The 21,113-nt window shown below is 41.3% G+C and overlaps 2 protein-coding genes across 5 annotated transcripts in view; one reads left to right on the top strand and one right to left on the bottom strand.

Annotated features, from left to right (window-relative positions):
* lzts1 (leucine zipper, putative tumor suppressor 1) overlaps positions 1–21,113 on the top strand; it is a 26,687-nt gene continuing 5,574 nt past the window's right edge. The window contains exons 1-7 of one of the 4 annotated variants that reach the window (XM_078251535.1): positions 1–365; positions 654–733; positions 15,190–15,536; positions 16,593–16,745; positions 18,257–18,419; positions 19,597–19,988; positions 20,665–20,838. In XM_078251535.1, the coding sequence (XP_078107661.1) occupies positions 15,306–15,536; positions 16,593–16,745; positions 18,257–18,419; positions 19,597–19,988; positions 20,665–20,838 (1,113 nt within the window). In that variant the 5' untranslated portion in view covers positions 1–365; positions 654–733; positions 15,190–15,305. Of the gene's footprint in view, positions 366–653; positions 734–11,446; positions 11,619–15,189; positions 15,537–16,592; positions 16,746–18,256; positions 18,420–19,596; positions 19,989–20,664; positions 20,839–21,113 lie in introns of those variants that run through there. The other 3 variants (XM_078251533.1, XM_078251536.1, XM_078251534.1) reach the window with 3 other exon arrangements.
* Positions 13,900–21,113, bottom strand: part of hspb11 (heat shock protein, alpha-crystallin-related, b11) — a 23,698-nt gene continuing 16,484 nt past the window's right edge. Inside the window, exon 5 of the mRNA XM_078251539.1 lies at positions 13,900–14,288. Within this exon, the coding sequence (XP_078107665.1) occupies positions 14,244–14,288 (45 nt within the window). The 3' untranslated portion in view covers positions 13,900–14,243. The remainder of the gene's footprint in view (positions 14,289–21,113) is intronic.

The raw sequence follows: 21,113 nt of genomic DNA on the forward strand, positions 1-21,113 counted from the left end.
GTGTTGGATGTTCAGAGTGAAGGAGAGAGTGGAAGGGAGTTCAGGAGGGAGGCAACAAGGATACACTGTAAAGAGAGGGAGGGGAGAGAGAGAGAGAAGGAGCGTGTCCATGTAGGAATGTGATTGTGTTCAGAGTGTGGGAGATGGGACGGGCTGATTGCACCATACCAGGTGTTAAAGAGGTGGTGAGAGGGGGACTTAGAAAGATCAGCAACAATAGCATCTCTTTCTCTCCACACCAGTAGTGCTAACTAGTATCTGGCTAGAAGTGGCTTGCCCACTGTGATCAACGCAGCTTTGGGAAACGGAGTAGCAGCGACAGTGACAGTGACTGTGACTGTGGGGGCAGGCAGACTATAATGGAGGTAAGTCATCTCCAGCAGGACTTGAAGGAAGGTTGTGGCTGTTTGAGTGGATGTGACAGGGGACAATTGATGGTACAGACTCAGTCAGGGTTCGCAGCCTTGCAACTTTGAACAGGAAAGAACCTGAAAGGCACTGACAGGTCCCACAGATTTGAATGATTTGTTAAGTGGAGCTGTCCTAATGGCTTACATAAAGTTTTTTTTAGCTATGTTTGTACTGAGTCAAGAACAAAATGTAGACGAGGTTCATTTTAGTAACACACTGAATGACGTCATTTGTTTACTTAGTTCAACATTCTGACTGAACTAAAGTTTCTCAGCATGGAGGCAGTCCAAGTCTTTTGCTACGTTTAATATGCACGCTCAAGGTAAGACGTCACTGTGTTTGCGGACATGCAAGCTCTGAATGAAATGTCTGCTTTCAACTTTGTTTTTTTATTTCCATTCAGAAAACTGACAATCATGTTCTTTACTTTCAGCACAGCCGTTACTGGACAAACCATTGTTTTAAACTTGGTGAAATAATAGGGAGCGGCATGGGGCTTTATATAAATGTTACACTATACACAGCAATTTGGGGGAAATAAATGGCAGTGGACACAGAGCTAGTTGTTAAAGGTGTTTTAAGCATAAATTAAGTGTGTCCATATATATATACACACACACACACACACACACACACACACACACATATATATATACAGTATATATATGTCCCATCCTATGATTCTCTAAAGGAACTGTGTGTGAATTGTGTTGAATATCCTTATGATTTTTGCAGTATAATTAAAAACAACACAAGGAAGATTCGGTAACACTTTACTTGAAGGTATCTACATTAGAGTGACATGACACTGTCATGAACACATGACACTGTCATGACACAGTCATGACACATGAACCCTAACCCTAACCATAACCATAACCATAACTATAACCATAACCATAACCATAACTTGTCATGACAAAAAACGAATGACACTTACTAAAAGAAGTGTTATGTCATAAACGTTTATGACTTGTTTATAATGTTTATGACACTTATGTAGATATTTCTTATCTAGATACCTTCAAGTAAAGTGTAACCGAAGATTTTGTGGAGTAATTTACCTTTTGCACGACCTTCCAGTTTTCCATTTCTGTACACCTGTGTACAGAAATGTATGTGTTGAGACCTGTTGGGAACATGAATTTACTCTACTGAGTATAAGGCACCTGCTCAGGCATGTTCAGCTTTTCTCTGTACTGTAATGTATTGTACAAAGAAAAACACAGGGAGAGACCAAATCACAAGGAGAGGGTGTGGAGGATAAAAGTTGCAAAGAGTTCTCTTCTATTGTCACAGCAGAGAATAGCTGAGCTGCGAAGATTAATCGAGTGATCAATTCGTTTTCAGATATTGAATTAATCCCCAACTACTTTGATAATCAATGAATCAGTTGGAGTCATTTCTTAGGGGGAAAAAGTAAGAATGATCTGAAACCAGCTTCTTAAATGTGACTATTTTGTAGTTTCTTCACTCCTCTGTGACAGTAAATTGAATATATCTTTGAGTTGTGGACAAAACAAGACATTCGAGGATGTCGACGTGGGCTTTGGGAGACACTGATCTACATGTTTCACCATGTTCTGACATTTTATAGACCAAACAACTAATCGATTAATCGAGAAAATAATGGTCAGATTAATCGACTATGGAAATAATCGTTAGCTGCAGCCCTAGAGAAAAGCTGGGCTGTTTTCGTCATGTGAAGTGCAGAATTCCTTTTGTTGATGTAAATAGCTTGACTTCACAGGTCATTTTTATATCTTTTATCTTTGCTATTTTTTCATGGGAACTAATGCAGCTCAGTAACAGAGCTTTAGCATGTTACAAACCATTAGAGCCGTCATGACCTGCTAAGGAGGACGCTCCTTAAAATAACTGTCCCAGTTACCCAAATGCAGCATCCTTTCATTAGTGAAGGCTCTGTGTCAGAGAAGTGCAGCATTCCACCATCTTTGGGAGTCTCAGCTCATGTTGCAGAGTTTTCAACTTTTCACTGATGATTCATATGTGAACGTCCTTAAAAAAGAATTATATTCTGATGCTGTATGATACAGCTGAGCAACTGTGCACAGCAGGTGAGTATCAGACGTGACTTCCGTGAGTTATGACACCTCAAACTGTTGAAAGAACCACGCAGTTTCTACACAATGAACAATTTAGCATTACAAGTTCAGCGGGGGGGGGCTTTTATTTTGGAGCTGAGCGCAGGTATTCGCATGCGGTACATGTTTCCAGCTGCTTTCAAAATGATATAGACCCCTGAAATTGAGCTCATTATGTCTTCTGTTACATCCACATTACACCAGCGCCAAACACACACACACACTCACACACACACACACAAACACAGCAGATTAAGAGGATGGGAGGATGGTTATGCTCCAGAATGACAAGCTTATCACTGAGTCTTCAGCTTGCAGGGTCAGTGGGCCCCAGTGCCAAGAAAGGCCTCATTCTTTTCCACTCTGATACCATATCAAACAAAAATATATAAGACAGGCTTTTAAGAAATGATGCTGTGATCATGTGTGAGTATGTGAGAAAGGTTAGGTGAGTTTATGTAGTTCAAAACGTTTTTCTCTAATTTGTATTTGAAACACAATTTTATGATCTGACATACCACTACAAAACCAGAACAAAACATGTATTCTAATTTGACACCATTAATATAGCCAGTACAATGTGTTAGCAATATAACTTCTACACTTGGACGTGTGCCTTCCTTGCTGGAAGCTTAATTACTGCACAAAGAATAATATGACACCACAACAAAGCTTTTATGACAATCCATCAAGTTTTACTTTCATATTTGTGAGGCTGTCGTGTTATACATAAATGACACAGAATGTTAAAAAACAAGTGGCGAGTCCTGGAAAAGGTAAATATTCCTGGGTAATGGATGGGCAATGATTTGAAATGTCTAAAAATACTTCCATTTGTTACAATCCATTTTCACTTGCTGTTTTTTGAGTGGGATAAAAGCCTTAGGCGTAAATACTTCATGACTATGGAGCTGGCCGGTGATCTGCAGTATCTAACTGAAGACACGTACAACTCTTTAAAACCATTTTTGGACTGATTCCAGGGCACTGCATAAAATTTGAAGCATTACAGAAACGTGCAGAGACATATTGTAATGTAATAATCAATCCTGTATGGATGGATGCAGTTCAATATAGGAATATGAAAGGACATTTCGGATATTTAATTTTAGGACTCCTTGAATTCATGAGCATCAATTCCCATCGTCGTCGCAGCACTAAAGGCTCCCATTTAGACTCCATTAAAAATACATTTCCCTCTATACTCCAGCTGCCAAGGTTATGCAAATGCCTGTATTAGAGGAGCAGTACTTGGCCAGCCATACAAACCCAGTGAGCAGTGCACATAACCTCCTTATCTACTAAAACCTTAGGAGGTTGATTGTTTGGTTGACCTAATGTCTCATTTGGATGCACATAATAGTATCTCAATGCAATCTAATTTGAACAAATGGATTCTTCATGGGTGCCTTGGTAGCTCACCTTGTAGAGCGCACGTCCATATACAGAGGCTCAGTCCTTGACGCAAAGGCCGCAGGTTCGGTTCTGGCATGTGGCCCTTTGCTACATGTCATTCCCCCTTTCTGGCCCTATTTTAACAATCTAAGCGCACAGTGTGAAGTGCATGGCGCAGGTGCATTTAGGGCGTGTACAAATCCACTTTTGCTAGTTTGAAAAAAAAGGGTCCGTGCACGAGCCTAGGCGCATTTTACTAATTCGCTGTTAAAATAACAATGAAATGCTGTGCTATTGACTTTAGACCAGGTTTTTGTTGGTCAATGGCGCGATCACTTCCCGCTGCCCCAAGATAGCAATACGCCAAGAATTCACCTGAACACACCTCCCTGTAAGACCAGCACGCCCATGGGCGCAAAGATGGGCACAGGTGCATTTGCAATTTAAACGACGTGGGCGCTGGACGGGAAATTGACAAATGCGTCGGTCTTAAACTAGCAAAGACACTTGCGTCGGGCTTTGTGCCAGGTGCAAGATAGGGCCCTTCATGTCTAAAGCTGTCCTGTCAGAAATAAAGCCCTAAAAATGCCACACAAAGAAAATAAGGGGTTCTTCACTAAATGCTGGCCTCTGGTCAGTGATGCGCCCACACGGCTGCCAATAGAAGACACTGAGATCAAGTTAATGACCAATAGGTGTTTTACTCGCCTGATTTAAGCCAGGCTGTTCTCATGAACAATTCATAATTATAGCTACAAACAGTAATGCACTGGAATTTGTATGTATGCCACGTATTTATTACTGTATGCAGCACACTGACTGCTGATGTATAAGCGTATGAAGCAACGCTTTTATGGAGGAGATTGTGGATGATGTGTTGGTCATAAAACACAGGGCTTTCAAGTGGATGGGTGGAGTTCGAGTACCGGAAAAAGTTAAGGGTAAAAACACATGTTATACTAAAACACGGTCTCACGGCAGTTCGTGAAATTGTCACGTTATTTTTAATCTATTGATTCGTGTACACGGACATGGTCATCTCGTTTTTTATCGTGGTGCTCAGCACAAAATTGGAAGCATCTATACGGAGGTTGGGTTTAGGAAAAGAAGAACGGGGAAATGACACGTCACACACCGGGACACGACCCGCGGTCTCTGTGGGACGCGCGACAACAACGGGACGGTTGTGTTTAGGAAAAGAAGAAACAGGAAATGAAACGCCACACGCAGGACGCGATCCCCGGTGTCCGAGATTAAAGTCCTGTGTTGTTTGACCCATCCACCACCCCGACCAACTTCCCTATGTGGATTTTCGGCCTTTCATACTACTCCCTACCGTATCACGAAATATGCTTCCCGTTGAAATACATTACATTAAAATTCGTGCTCACCACCACGAAAAAAAAAAGACATAAACGTGTCCGTGTACACGAATCAATAGATTAAATAATGTGACCATTTCACGAACTGCCGTGAGGGGACTGATTTTCTTTTTTTTAACCTAAACCACAATCTTTTTTTTTTTTTATCTTAACTAGCGGTTTTGGTGCCTTAACCTGACTGTTGTTGCCTGAACTGGCTCACAGTAACCTTTTCTTGACTAAACTTAAAGGAGAATTCCGGCCAATTTTTATGTTAATCTTGATCGCTATAGCTACGCGAGTACTTTCGATAGAAAAAACCCCGACCCGAATCAGTGCAGGTAACACGGAGAAGCTGCAGCTACATGTACAAGCATCCCCTGAGCTAAAATGGCAGTTGTCGCAGAAAGTTTTAGAGTGCCTTTGTGCCTCTTAACAGACACAAAATGCAACTAATATGTCTGTGCTACATGAACAAGGCCCTTACGTGTCAACAAGATGCGTTTTCAACTCAGACATTGTTTAAATTCACCTACCCTGGTCCCTGTCTCGATCCTGCCGGTAGCTAGCTTGCCCTGCTAGCTGATAGCCATTCCGTTAGCCGTTAGCTGCTAGCTGCCCTCCGGTGAGTGTATTCAGACAGGCTTCGGTGATAATCATCCCAATAACCATCCACGAAGCGGCGGTGGTGTGGATATGTCTTTCAGAGGACAGGTCATGTCACGTCTTGAAGCTTATTCCCCCCTTAAAAAAAACAGTTGTGCGGTAGTAGCTGTTAGCTGCTAGCTGCCCTCCGGTGAATGTGTACAGCCAGATAGCCGTTAGCCGTTAACTGCTAGCTGCCCTCCGGTGAGTGTGTACAACCAGATAGCCGTTCAAACGCATCTTGTTGACACGTAAGGGCCCTGTTCATGTGGCACAGACATATTAATTCTATTTTGTGTCTGGTAAGAGGCACAAAGGCACTCTAAAACTTGCCCCGACCACTGCCGTTTTAGCTCAGGGGACGCTTGTAGTGCGTAGTTGCAGCTTCTCCGTGTTACCTGTACTGATTCGGGTCGGGGTTCGAAAGTACTCGCGTAAGTATAGCGATCAAGATTAACGTAAAAATTTGCCGGAATTCTCCTTTAACTGCCATGTAACCTGTTGCTCGCCATTATTCCGTAGGATATCATACAAATTATTGCACATATTTTTCGGTTTGATATCATACGAACCCGTTCATGCGATGCGTTGTTCAAGTGAAATTGCAGTTCTCAAGCCTTTCTCTGCATCCAAACCCCTCAAAATTTGAACAGAACAACAACAGAAACATTGACTGTTTGTTGCACAATACAACGGTCATCCATGTATAATGCAATGTTAGCTCCACAGAATACAAATCTCTCTCTCTCAGACACACTCTGTCTTTCCATGTCTCTTTCTGCTCGTGCCTCTCTCTCTCCGTGCCTGGTATTCCATCTCCTCACTCTGGGTCAGTAATGAGTGTCTGCTATTCTGCTCTTCAGCATTGAAGCCCTATTCATGCTCGATCTCCTTCACAATGCACTAAAGGGATTACCCAATTAGCTGCTATTGGACGCCATTGTGCGTGTATGCGTGTGTGTGTGTGTGTGTGTGTGTGTGTGTGTGTGTGTGTGTGTGTGTGTGTGTGTGTGTGTGTGTGTGTGTGTGTGTGTGTGTGTGTGTGTGTGTGTGTGTGTGTGTGTGTGTGTGTGTGTGTGTGTGAGAATGTGTGTGTGCTTGGTCAGTAGATAGATGTGTTAGCAGTGAAAGTGAAAGATAGATGGCTGTCTGTACAACACACTTCATCCCCAGTTGATGTTCTGCTGGAATCCACATTACTTATCCCCACAATTCAGCCACAGAGAGTAAGACACAAGATGGAGAAGTGTGTGTGTGTGTGTGTGTGTGTGTGTGTGTGTGTGTGTGTGTGTGTGTGTGTGTGTGTGTGTGTGTGTGTGTGTGTGCGTGTGTGTGTGTGCGTGTGCATGTGACTGGGGCCTTGACACACCACAGAGAAAAAGACACGCTATTACTTCTCAATAATTCAACCGATCAGCCCATCATTCTCTGGAAATATACTCTCTCCTGTCATACTGTGCGTGAGCAGTTTCTTCCTCTCCTCGCTTTCATTTGTGAGTTTAATTTCCACTCAGTCATGCCTGGGATAATGGGAAATGCCTGATTCATCACATCATCAGTTACTTTGTGTGAACCAGCAATCGATTCCAGTTATCTAATGTGTTACATTCCGCTGGGAGCAATGTGTTCAGTCTACATTTAGAAGATCGAACAGCATAATAACGATTGATTTAGACTGAGTTGCAACCCAGAATGTTGACAATCTAAATTTGAGTTACTGTTTTGTTTTATTCCTGGTACTTATGCTGAATGTTCTTAACAATTTATATCATGCATATAGGAAAATATTTTTACTACTTAAATATTTATTCGTCTTTTTTAAAATCTTTTTAATATCAACTATAATTGCTCTGGAGAGACTAAAACCAGCAATGAATTGACTAACGAGTATTGCTTGTGAAGTCACAATCTGATAAAGGTTATGTTGGTTCACATGGATGTTGTGGAAATGTCAATTTGGTAGGTTTTTGCTTCAGTAGTCGACTCCTACCGTAAGTCTTTGAAGTCAGACATCCCTTTGAGCGCTTAAACACACCACGTTGGAAGCCTTTGCAAAACAAACTGTGCTTTCATCTCCATTATCTCACAAAGATAACCTGACTTTGACAAAAAAATATATTTACTGTGATGGATTAGCTGCCTCAAGTAAGTTTTAGGTCTACAAGATCCTCCACTGACATTTAAAGGTCCAGTGTGTAACGTGTTTAGTTGTCCATTATCAAAATCTGTGTTGCCCGTTCACAAACTTGTCCTTTTTCATGATTATTGACCACCACCATCAATTCCAAGTATTCCTTTTGGCTTGAAATTTTACATTTGCATTAGCATGAACTGGGGTAGACGCTCCATATTCATGCTCCATTTTGAAATACGTTAGCCGGTAAGGGACATACAGGACATACTGCTCCGCCTTTCGCGTTTTCACTGTCACATGATAAACTCACAGCTGCTGCTAATGCTGCTAATGGGCCCGGCAAGTTTGAAGAAGGAAACATGGAGGACCACACGTATTCAAAATCCAACTTTCAGGAACAGGAGTCTTCTTCTTCGCCCAGAAAAAGAAAAAGGAGATTGAAAAGAGCAAGAGACCGGCTTTTTGAAGCGTAATAAGCGTAAGGCTACCGTAGCTGTAATACGTACTTTGAACTGCGTGGTGCAAGAGAGTTGATATATGATGCGATATATGATCTCAACGCTAGATGGGAGAAATTCCTACACATTGGACCTTTAAAGCATTGGCTGCCCATACAATATGACTGACATGTTTAAACATGAAAAGACTTTTTTTTTAAAAATGAAGACAATTTGTGGAAAATGAATGGGAGGTAATGTTAGAGTGGAACTTTCCCATTCAGTTTACTCATCATGGGGAATACTTTATGGCACAGTCTGGGGCTCTGGATGATGGCATCAGGGTTAACTTGGGCTTTGAGACTTTTTAACCTTTTTTTTAAGATACATTTTTAACATAAATCCTGTAGACATGAAGTTTAAAAGACATGGGCATTTACTAGGCATGGAGGGTTTTAAGAAACAATGTTACTGAGTTCCATTATGGAAAGCTGCGGTAGGACGTTTTCTGGGCTATGACATGCAAAAACACTGGAATGGTTCTTTAATTTCTTTGTTGCATTTTCGAAAAAAATTATATAAATTGGTAACATAGTATTGCTGTAGTTACAAAGCATAGAAACAATTCAATTTAAAGAATGGCTCTTTAAAGCTTCAAAGTTATGCTACAGATGGAAAGTGTTTTAGCAGTTTGGGGATTCAAATAAAGAAACACTGTGTATGAAATTATGTGCGCGCATAAGACTGCACACATGAACAAAGAAGCATAATCTGTCTGAGACTGACCTAAAAAAACAGACACACTGAACTACATAGATTACATGTGCATCTGTTAGAAATTACCATATAGACAGTGAGAATTAAAAGTGTTGCCATCTGGCACCGTGGCAGTGTAGAGGTACAGTGAGAACAGAGGAGAGGTTCATGGTCATTGTGAGACAGGTATAAATCCTGGGCCTTTATAGCACACTGCTGCCTCACTGGCTGTGGTAATGAATTGGCTATGCCCTCGGAGAGTGTGTCTATGTGTGACTGTGCTGCTTGTGTGTGTGTGTGTGTGTGTGTGTGTGTGTGTGTGTGTGTGTGTGTGTGTGTGTGTGTGTGTGTGTGTGTGTGTGTGTGTGTGGAGGGGGGGGTTATTATTGTCAGCAGGACAGGGCTTTGTGTCAGGCAGGTCAGCTGGGGCTCGAAAGCTAGGAGGACACCCCCGCCCATTAACACACACACATACACACACACACACACACACACACACACACACACACACACACACACAAAACAAACGAGTGCACACATTCTTTTGTGCAGACAGAAAAAAACATGCAGCCAATCAGATATCAGATTAGATGCATGCATGCATCCACACACATTCACCCCCTCATCCCATCCCATCTCACCAAAGGCCTTAAATCACACTGTCCACTCAAAAGCCGTGAGGTCAGACCATTTGTATTGCTTATTCAAATTTGCAATGATGGAGCGAGAAAAAGATTTTCAAATCACCGTACTATTTGTATCAAATAGAACCAAAATTGACCAATTCTCTCCAGCAAGTGAGTGGGAGCATAAAAGTGTAATAGCAAGGTGACATTGTCCAGAACAACAGGCTTGTGTGTGTGTGTGTGTGTGTGTGTGTGTGTGTGTGTGTGTGTGTGTGTGTGTGTGTGTGTGTGTGTGTGTGTGTGTGTGTGTGTGTGTGAATAGGACAAATGGAGGAACAATGGTAGTCAGCTGAAAGGATGAGTGAGCGGTGCTGCTGAAAAAGATCATGGTAGATCTACAGAGATGGGTCAAAAGACTTTATGGAATAAACCTTCAGACCGTATGATGTAACATGATGAAACCTTTAGTGTAATTCCGTCTGCACATGTTGAAAGATCACGCGGCACAGGGTAGTGCTGCTTCCTATAAGTTCAATTTGGTTTTCTTTATTGATTTTTTTGTGTGATGATATCAATGAATCAGTGGGGTTCCATCAGTAGATGCATATAAAAGCTGTCCGTTTTCTTCACATTAAGAGAAAGTATACCTTTACTCGTGACAAAAATGGGGTATAAGATTTACACTTGTTTTATCAGCAGCAGCGCTTAGGGGCCATAGCTCTTCTGTTATTGTTGTTTGTTGATTTGGAACACAGTGCCTTGTATATTTTCCTGCTGTGGTGTGTGATCGTATTTCATCCACAAGGTGTTTTGTCAACAACAGTGTGTACTCTGTGGGATGCTGAACGCTCTACTTTCTTAGAGAGACTTCAGCATTGAGGCTGTGTGTGTGTGTGTGTGAGAGAGAGAGAGAGAGAGAGAGTCAGTGTGTGTAATGTCTATAAACAGCATAAAAACAGAATGGTGGTAAATCACTGTAAAACTGAAGCTCTCCAGCCCTCTCATTGTGAGGACTAGTCATTTATTTAACACTCAAATACGGTTCTGGGCTGTTTGGGGAGAATACATCAACCGGCACACAAGAGTCCACACAAAGAGCGGCACACTTCAACAGACAAAGAGCGAAAAGAGAGAGGGCGAGCGGCTTTTTTTTTTTCATCCTTCACATGAAGTGTTGTTTGTTCAGGGTGGGGTGCAGGGCACGGAGTGGGACGGATGGATGGAGGGAGGGGCTGATGGAAGAAAGGAGGGAGGGAGAGAGGGGAGGTAGGATGAATGGTTATTACACAGTAAGTCAATGCAAAAACGGAGGAATAGTGGGAGGAATAGGGGTGCACACGGGGGGGGGGGGGGGGTGTAAAAGATCTTTTGTGAAGGCAGAGAGTTAATCACTTGAGCGGCACACGCCAGTTCTATGGGAGCACATGTTGTACACTGGCTCCCCTGGGGGAAGCGGGAGGTCCCAAAACACACCCACACACACACAGTTGAATTTACATGTCAGTTATAATGCAAAGCTGGGTACAGGCTGACTAAAAGGACCCCGCCCCCTCCACAGAACAGTTACCTTCTGGCCGTGGCGATAGTGTGAGGCTTGCATTTGCTGCTGGTTCATTCATTCAAGGGCATACACACAGACAGACGTACACACACACACACACACATGTCTGCCTGTTCACTCTCTCCAGGACTGGATAGATGACTCTGCGTGGGCCTTGCTAGAGATGGATGCTTAGAATGACCTGACAGTAAGTACAATCTATTGGTTCATTACTTGAGTTCCATGTCAGTGGTGGATGCTAATATCTGAGAGTGATAGTGAAGGCTGGAGTTTAGATTTAGTGGCAGACATCCAGGCACAGTGGAATAGTCATGTCAGAGACTGTTTACATCAGGAGCACAGGCCGGGGGACTGCTTTGAAGGTACACATTTAACATGTACCATTGCTCAACAATTTCAGTGGTTTATTTTTGAGAAGATGTTTTGAATTTCACCCCAAATGAAACAGAAATTGGAAAACTGAAGCTGTGCTGGAAGATTCTGATTCTTCGTGATAAGAAGTCTCAATGCAATTTAGGATTATTTTTTTCCTTTTGCTGTGTTCTCCTCCTCACTGTCCGATTTGGATTCTGCCGTGGGAACCAATTCAACTGTCCTGCTCTTTCTCACTTTAATTAACACACTTAATTTAACATATGCCGTTACTTTGGTGGTTACGTTTTCAGTGGTTTACTTTTGAAAATATGTTTTGAATTTCACCCCAGATAAAAGAGAAAATCAAAAGTGAAACATTTATAAGACAAGATTGTTTCATGATTAAAAGCCCCAAATGCAATTTAAGATTATCTTTCCTTTTGATGTATTCTCCTAACTGTCCAATTTCTATTCTGCTGTAGAAACCACTCAAACTTTGCTACTCTGTCTCACTTTGCTGTCTGCCTCTGATGCGTCTGTAATTCTCCTCATGATGAAACATCTATTTTCTACATGTCTCATCTCGCTTATCATTGTTTTCTGGGCGATGAAAAGTGACAGTCTTGATCACTATGCCGCCTTCATTCTGCATTTTCCCTCTTCAAGCATGCCCATCAAACACCTCAGGAAAATGACACTGACAGCTATGCATATCCTTACAAAGAGCACTGGGCAACCAACTATCATGGATGAGCCTCAAACCAAATGAAATGTACACTAATATGTGACTTACGGCACCATGCTTTGTTGCTGTGGCTGTTATGAAATGATTACAGGCTGAGGACCAGGTGGTTAGGGGAGCCCGCAGGCTTGATCAGCCAGTATGGATCCCAGTCACTACTGGGGGGATTTTTCCCCTGAGGGGTTAGAGGTCATGATGAACAGCATCTGGGGTCTGGTTGTCTTTAACCCTTGTGTTGTCTTCCCATCCACCATGCACTTTTTATGGTCTGTTTTGCCTGTTTACAAAGCATAAAGTAAAAAATTATCACCCAGTTCTGTGTTACATCTTTGTAGCCAACTTTATTCCAACCTACTAGTTTTACACTTATTTTTGAGACTCATTTATATGAAAGTATACCTATTTTCTGAGTTTAAAATATGTATTATATATTAATATAATAATTAATTTAATTATATATATATAATAGAGATTATGAATTATTTTGACTACTGGTTAAGATCTGAGGGAACGTGTGTTGCTAGATAATCACAGCCTTGTTACGTGCATGGAACCATCCATGTTATTTTTGGGCAATTTGGTTGAAATAAACCCATATTTGTTATATAGAAACTTTTGAAAAAGAGGATCAAATTTGACCGGAGGACAACACGAGGGGAGGTGGGGAAAGTTATTAGAGAGCATCATTAAAGCATTACTCCGTGAATAAATGTCCTTGTATAATTAGTAGGGCTGTCAAATGGTTTTAAATATTTAATTTCCATTAATCGCATGATGCGTGTGCATAGCTAAGTCGCGATTAATCGCCAAATTAATCACACATTTTTGTATCGTTCTAAATGTACTTTAAAAGGGATATTTTTCAAGTTTTTAATGCTCAAGTGGTATTTGAGACTCGACTTATTCCGGCGGTAACTCATTTCACATCGACAGTACTTGCAGATAACTTTAGTCTTGTCGAGAAAACCGTCTTGAAGGGCTTTGAGACTGAACTTGCCATTTAGAAGACCCTTTTCTTTATTTATTTCTGTTCAAGGTTCGTTTCTGTTAGCTATCTACAACGTTAATGTTAACAACACAAATCCTTTCAATCTTTATATCATAATTCAAGCCTATCACATTATCAAATACTTAACATTTCTGTGTGGTCTGTTTATACTGTGTTGAAGTACAATAGCAAACACAAAATGTTTGTATAGTGTTATTCAGATGGCAGCGCCAGCCGAGTGTTGAGTAGGCCGTAAGAGGCCAAATTGCCAGTTTGATAGAGGAAGGGCGCCCAAAGGGTTATTTGTCAAACCCAACGGCCGAGCCATAAATCTAGAGACACAAAGCCAGGCACGGTGCCAAGATGGACGTGTTTATTGTTTGTTTTGCCAATGTGAACACACCTGCTTCAACACTGCATGTCTGGACTGAACAGGAAACAATAGAATTAAACAACATTTAAAAAAAGCATCCCCTAAAGCTATGACCTAGTTTTGTCCTTTTGTTAAAAAAAAGGATCAACAGCTAATATTCTCTCTGTGTAAAGCGTATTTGGGACCAACAGATCCCGTTGCTCTGGATGGAGACCACTGAAGGCTATTAGAAGCACTTTTCCGGTGATGGCTGAGCGTTACTGCGCAGCCTCCAACTGAGCTTGAAGACGTAGATGTGACGTGAGCAACCTGTCTGAAAGTTGGAAGTCTTCTGGTAGCTGTGCCAAGAGAAATCTCAATTATTCCCAATTGCAGAGACGGAGAGCGTAGGATACATTTCCTGTAAGGAGATAACATAGGCACAGGCTAATTATTGCAAACCAAAATGCTAGTTAACATTAGTAATTAAACTTAAACAGCTCATGTAAGTCGAAACTGCCTGTGAGCTTCTCCTGTACTATACGGTAATTCCTCTACTATGCGACAGTAAGTCGCGTGGTTATGACACAATTGTTAGTCTATTTTTACAAAAACGTGAGATACAAGGTAATGGAGCCTTTTATACATTGTCGTGTTTCTTTAGAAATAAACAATGGACAAATAGAGTCTTTAAATGCTTCAGTTATACACTGTCAAAGTGACTCCAAAATGAATGGGAGTCAATGGAATGCTAATGGCGGGTGAGTGCTTGTTAGCATCAAAATGGAGCCATAGGAGGTACGCTTTGTGGAGAGAGACTTACCCCCTTGGCTGCAACTTACGATTATTTTCGTTGTCGTTGTTTGGTCTATAAACTGGTCAGGAAACGGTGCAAAATGTATTTATGCAAAGTCATACATTTACCACAGAAGAAGCTCTTATCAGAACATGGTTCAGCAGCTAGATCAATGTTTACTTGTTTGCATTTTCTTGCTTTAGGGCTGCAATGATTATTTTCATTGTCGGTTAATTCTCGATCAATCGATTAGTTGTTTGGTCTATAAAATGTAAAAAAAAATGTGTGTGTGTGTGTGGGTGGGGGTAGATCAGTGTCTCCCAAAGCCCGAGATGACGTCCTCAAATGTCTTGTTTTGTCCACAACTCAAACGATATTCAGAGGAGTGAAGAAACTATATTCACATTTAAGAAGCTGGAATAAGATAATCACTTGTCGATTAATTCATTATGATAGTTGTCGATTCATTTACTAGTGGGTGACTCTTTGCAGCTCTCAAGTGTATTATTCCTCTCTTGTCTTGCAGATGGAGCCACTGACAGTTCTTCTCCGGGGTCATGAGTTGTTTCTTCCCTTCACTTCTGTGTAACTCGACCACCTGGACTTGAACCACACCCTCCCCTCACCTATGCCTGCAGGACCATGGGCAGTGTCAGCAGCCTCGTCAACGGCAACAGCCTCAACAGCAAACACTGCCAGGCGTCTGAACACAGGTTAAAGAAGAGAACAAACACTCACAGAAAGAGTGGAGGTTGCAGCCTTGACGAGTTGCTGACGTGCGGCTTCACTCAGGGCTCCACGTCCGCCGCTCAGCCCTCTAAAGGCCTGTCCCACTCCCGCTCAGGACGAAGTGAAGATTTCTTTTACATCAAGGTCTGTGCCATCAGATAACACTAGGGATGGGCAATATATTGATATTATATTGACATTAGTCTAGGCATTAGTTCCACTTCTGGGATTGCTCCGTTACTCTTTTTTCGGTACCTTCCGCCCCTTTCCGCACAGTAGTTATCTGTCTGTGAATCTAGGGTTCTGAGCTTCTGAAGGGGGGGTTGTATTTGTTTGGCAGTTGAGTTCAAATATCAACAATCTTTGCCCAGCATCGCTTACTGCACCTTTAAATTTTGGACATCGTAATATTCGTGATATAACACGGATTGTCTTTTCCTGGTTTTAAAGGCTGCATTACAGTAAAGCAATGTCATTTTCTGAACTTTCCAGACTACAACAGTTCTGTTATTTACCTTTACCCACTTAGTCATTATATATCCATGTTACTGATGATTGTTTATCAAAAATCTGATTGTGTAAATGTTTTGTGAAAGCACCCATATTCAACCCTACAATATCGCTGCAATATCGACATCGATGTATTTGGTCAAAAATATTGTGATATTTGATTTTCTCCATATCGCCCAGCCCTAATTAACACTATGGTTTTAAAGTTTCAGTGAGTAACTTTTTTATATTAATGAACGTCCGTTACATTCAAGCCGTTGCCAAATGAGTTGCTACAAAGATAATTAAGACTATCAGCTCCACACAACTCTCTCTGGATTTCTCAGTATGGCTATGTTCAGAAGATTGTGGCGTCCGGTGACATTCCCGTGCGGAAACTCCAGTGAAGATAATGAAGAGTCTTCTGAAGAGTCCATCATGTTTTTTTAATCCTCCGTGTCCTCCTTGGCTACTAGCAACTGCGTGGAGGAGGGGTAGGGGGGGGTCGGTGCGCGGTCATGGAAGGCTTGTATCATGTGGACATGCCGACAGTTTTGTTGTCATTACTTAGAATTCCTCATGGGGGCGACAGAAACTACGCACTATAGCTTTAATTCATAAGAAATATATTAGAAATATATTACACCACGGCAATGTATTGCACGTATATAACACCACAAAGCATAACATGTTTATCCTGTTCCCTAAAAGGTGAGCCATAAACCGAGGTCAGCGCACTACAGAGGAGGACCAATGGAAGATCGCGCAGGTGGAAAGAACCGAGATGAGAAATCAGATGGGCGACTGCAACCAAAACTGTTGCTCATGTCAGGAAACAAGGCTGAAAGGGTGAGCCAGCAGATGGTAAGCTTAGCTTAGCAGCTTACCTTAGCATAAAGACTGGAAACAGGGGGAAACAGCTAGCCTGGCGTCGTGCAAAGGTAACAATATGCACCTATCAGCAACTCTCATATATCATTTGTTCTAGTGCTGCAACTAACGATTATTTTCATTATCGATTAATCTGGTGATTATTTTATCAATTGATTGAATAATTGTTTGGTCTATAAAATGTCAGAAAATAGTAAATAAATGTCCATCCTAGTGTCTCGAGGTCCAAGGTAATGTCTTACTTGTCAATTTGAGAGGCTAATAACAGCATTTTCTGTTATTTTTGCATGAAAGATTACTTGATTAATCGATTATCTAAATGTTTGGCAAAGATTTTTCTGTCAATCGACTAATCAATTAGTCGACTAATCGTTGCAGCTCTAATTTGTTCATACTGTACAAAAACAATATTTCATCAGATACCGTATATTAGATATTAACTGAGAGTCTGATTCAAATGTAGCAGCGCTGTGCTTTACTTGACTGGAACCGGTTATTAAGAAGTCACACTGCATAACTGCAACAGACTTTGAAAAACCTCACAGCGAAGTTGAGGATAAAACATGCACAGCAGGTAGTTTAATTGGTAGCAGCCAGTCCTTATAAATCTGTGTTGAACATTCCCAGTTTATTAATCACCCCCCCCTCCCAGATTAATGACCTAAGAATGCCTTGATCTTCTCAGTGCAGTCATTTCTGTGCCAAGACGGACTCTCCTTCAATAGGTCTTTATTCCTCAGGGGCAAGAAGAGGGGGAGAAAGGAGAGGAATAGGAAGCAGCTTTAAAAGAGACGGAGCAGAGAATAAGAGAAAAAGGAGAGAGAGATCGAGGGCCAAAGAGAGTTTGAGGGATAAAAAAAGGGGGGGGAGGAAAGACATCCCAGTCATGAAGTCAGTGAGAAGGAATGCTGAGCTCACAAGCTTTACCTCTTACATTTCAGCAGTAGCTCATATTATTAATATCACAGAGAAGGGCTATTCATCTTCACTCAGACAGCAAAAAAAGGGGGGGGCAGGGGGTGAGGGATGCAAAGGGGAGGAGAGAAAGGAGGGGAGGAATAGTACTGCTTGTGACGTTTCTTGGACAGCACAGATGGGGCATGTAGAGTATAAGTTCATCTTTAAAATGAGTTTTCTCTTTTATGACAGTCTGGTGAATTTGACTTGCAACTACTGCTGTGTGGCTTTTAATACTGCCAGCTTGTAGTGAAGCCATTCTGCACGCTTCAGTGGTTCTATTTCGAATATGAAAAGACGTGATGGGGTGGGGGGGACAATCTTGATCCATTTCATTTGTACAGACTTCCAGCACATGACAATATTTATCTCTGTGAAAGCCAGGCATTGTGATTCTCTTTCTAAGTTTCACAATGTGACCCATCCTTGTCTCTTTGTACTCTCCGTCACAGCTAAGAGGAGCCACTGAATATAAAATCAAAAACTGGGAAGAGCAACCATGACTATGTGTCATTTCACTCTTCTAGGCCTCTGCTGAGAAGTCATTGGTCCGTTCCACTGCCTTCAAGCCTGTGATTCCCAGGAGTACATCGTCCACAGAGACAGGCCACAACAGCCTGGACCACATCCTTCGTCCTCTGGAGAAAGCGAGGAGTCCAGACATTAGACACAAGCAAGACACCTTCTCAGGTCTTTATCTATATTATATTGATAAACGGTTGCCTTAAAATTAGATTACTCACTCTTTCTGAAATACTAAAGGAGCCAATTGATCTGTCCCATTCTCACTGCTCTGTTTGGCATTATATCACAGGATAAGCATCTAAGTCACGTGTCAAACTCAAGGCCTGGGCCCCCCTCGCAAATTTTGATCAGGCCTGCATATCAATTTATGTTCACAATAAATTTTGCCTAGTTGTGCGTCACACAAACAAGACGAGAACAGGTTTTCAAACTGTAATTACGCGACACTCAGAGCAGAATTTGGCAGATTTGCAGACTTTGACACCCAGAAATGTTCACACTACCACAGAGTTTGCATATTCAGGCTGTGAAACCAGTTGTTGTGAGTCGGCTGTGTGTTAGCCTGCTTTTAAAAATGTAATCATAACTCATTGTTTTGCTATTTGCTAAATTCTATGACGGCTAAAGAACTTTTTTGCTGACTTTTTTAAGGGCTTTATGTGGACCAAACTGTAAGTGAGAAAGCTATATGAGACATGCAATAATACAGTCAAAAATATGTTACTTTTATCAATTAAATAAAAGCATGTCAATAAACTAAATATGGCTGGCCCTTTATGATTCTCATTTTCCATGTGTGGCCCTCAGTGAAAATAAGTTTGAGACCCCTGATCTAAGTAATAATAAGTGTAACATGCTGGTCTTTTGCACTTTGTTGGCCAGGTGACTCAATCTTTTCAGATGAAAAGACCGTCTACCCTCTTCATAGAAAAGTTATGCAATATCGTAAACTAGAGAAGATAAGATACTCTCTTTAAGCGTCTGTTTGTGCTATTTGGCAGCCTTTTTTGACATTTGTAGAAAGAAAGAAGCAAAGTGTATTGTCGTATGTTGTTATTGTTTCCTCATTAGTTATTTAATTGCATGTATTTATTCCATTCTCCTTTCAGGTAAATATATAAAGTGACCGGTTGTAATTTAGAGGTGTTGGTCTGGTACCCTAACCCTTACCCCTAGATGGGTGGGTGGCTGGGTAGATGTTAAATAGTTTTGACTGTATTTTGTTTATGTCTTGAATACACTGAAAATCATTAATAAACAGACCTTAATAAAAACAAAAAACATTACTCAGGTTGAACGACAGATTACACTAAAATAATTTGTCATCTCTTTTTACTTTCAGGGACTCTCTCCGACTCTGGACGTAACTCGATGTCTAGCCTGCCCACCCACAGCACCAGCGGCAGCCTAAGTGCTTCCACGGGTCCTGTCAGTCACAGCGATGGCAGCTCAGCTCTCGCAAACAGCCTCAGCAAGGGAGTGCAGTCCAATTTCCCTCCATGGGTCAATGGGAATAGCACTAACCTTGACTGTAGCCACAGGGCTGCTTTGAACAGCAGCGGGTTGGCATCTAAGGCTAATGGGGACGCTGGCGCCCCACTTTCTGCAGATGAGCCAAGCACTCTCTCTGAAACTGCAGGTGGGATTCGGTCCCCCATTACTACAGATGAGTTACTGATTGAACGCTTGGAACAAAGGCTGCTGGAGAGAGAGACTGAACTGCAGGAGCTACAGGTACCAAGCTGTTATGTTACAACAACAAAAAATAGCATGTGCTCTTAATCAAGTATCGTTAACTCAAGTATTGTACTTAAGTACAGATTTGAGGTACTTGTACTTTACTTGAGTCTTTTCTTTTCATGCCACTTTCTACTTATACTCCGCTACATTTCAGAGAGAAATATAGTACTTTTTACTCTACACTACACTACCTTAATCTGACAGCTTTAGTTACTAGTTACTTTACAAATTAAGATGTTTGCACCCAAAACACATGTAGTTTATAAAATATGATGTTTTATTATAAATTAAACTACCCAACAATATACATGCCTACAAGCATAGCTGAAATGAATAACCAATTAATCACTTATTTGCTATATATATATATATATATATATATATATATATATATATATATATATATATATATATATATATATATATATATATATATTTAGATTGTTTCCAGTTTCTAAAATGTGAGGGTTTTTCTGCATTGAGTACCTTTACTTTGAATACTTAAAGGCGCTTTACTGATGATACTTACATACTTTTACTTGAGTTACATTTGCAATGCCATGTTTTAACAGTGTGGTATTAGTACTTTTACTTAAGAAGAGGATCTGAATCCGTCTTCCACCGCTGAACTGTGGTCACGTTTAACTGAGATGTCTTCACCTTGCAACAGGGGAGTTTTGAAGACAAAGAAACAGACACCTGCCAGCTGTTTGAGGAGAGACAAAGGTACTGTGCTGAAGAGATGGAGGGGCTGAAGGAGCGATGCTCCACCAAGCTACGCCAAGTCTCCCAAATGGCAACAAAAACCCAGCAAGCACTCCAGCTGCAGGTCAGCCAGCTCCAGGTCAGCCCACCTCCTCTTTTCTTTCCAGTCCCCTTCATTTCTGGTTCATCTTCATCCCACCAACCCTTCTCAAATTATCAGTGGTGGTTCTAGACCATTTCAAATGGAGGGGCCAGGCTGGGGCCATGCGATTTTAGGGGTACCAAATATATTAAGTGTTACATACTACTAACTCTCTATGGGTTTGGTTGTACAGAATACTTAAGATATACAGTACATATAACAATAAACACAAGAACACTCATTCAGTGTAGACCTACATTTTATCTATCATT

Source organism: Sander vitreus, chromosome 5 (genome assembly GCF_031162955.1).
Source record: "Sander vitreus isolate 19-12246 chromosome 5, sanVit1, whole genome shotgun sequence".
Lineage (NCBI taxonomy): Eukaryota > Metazoa > Chordata > Actinopteri > Perciformes > Percidae > Sander > Sander vitreus.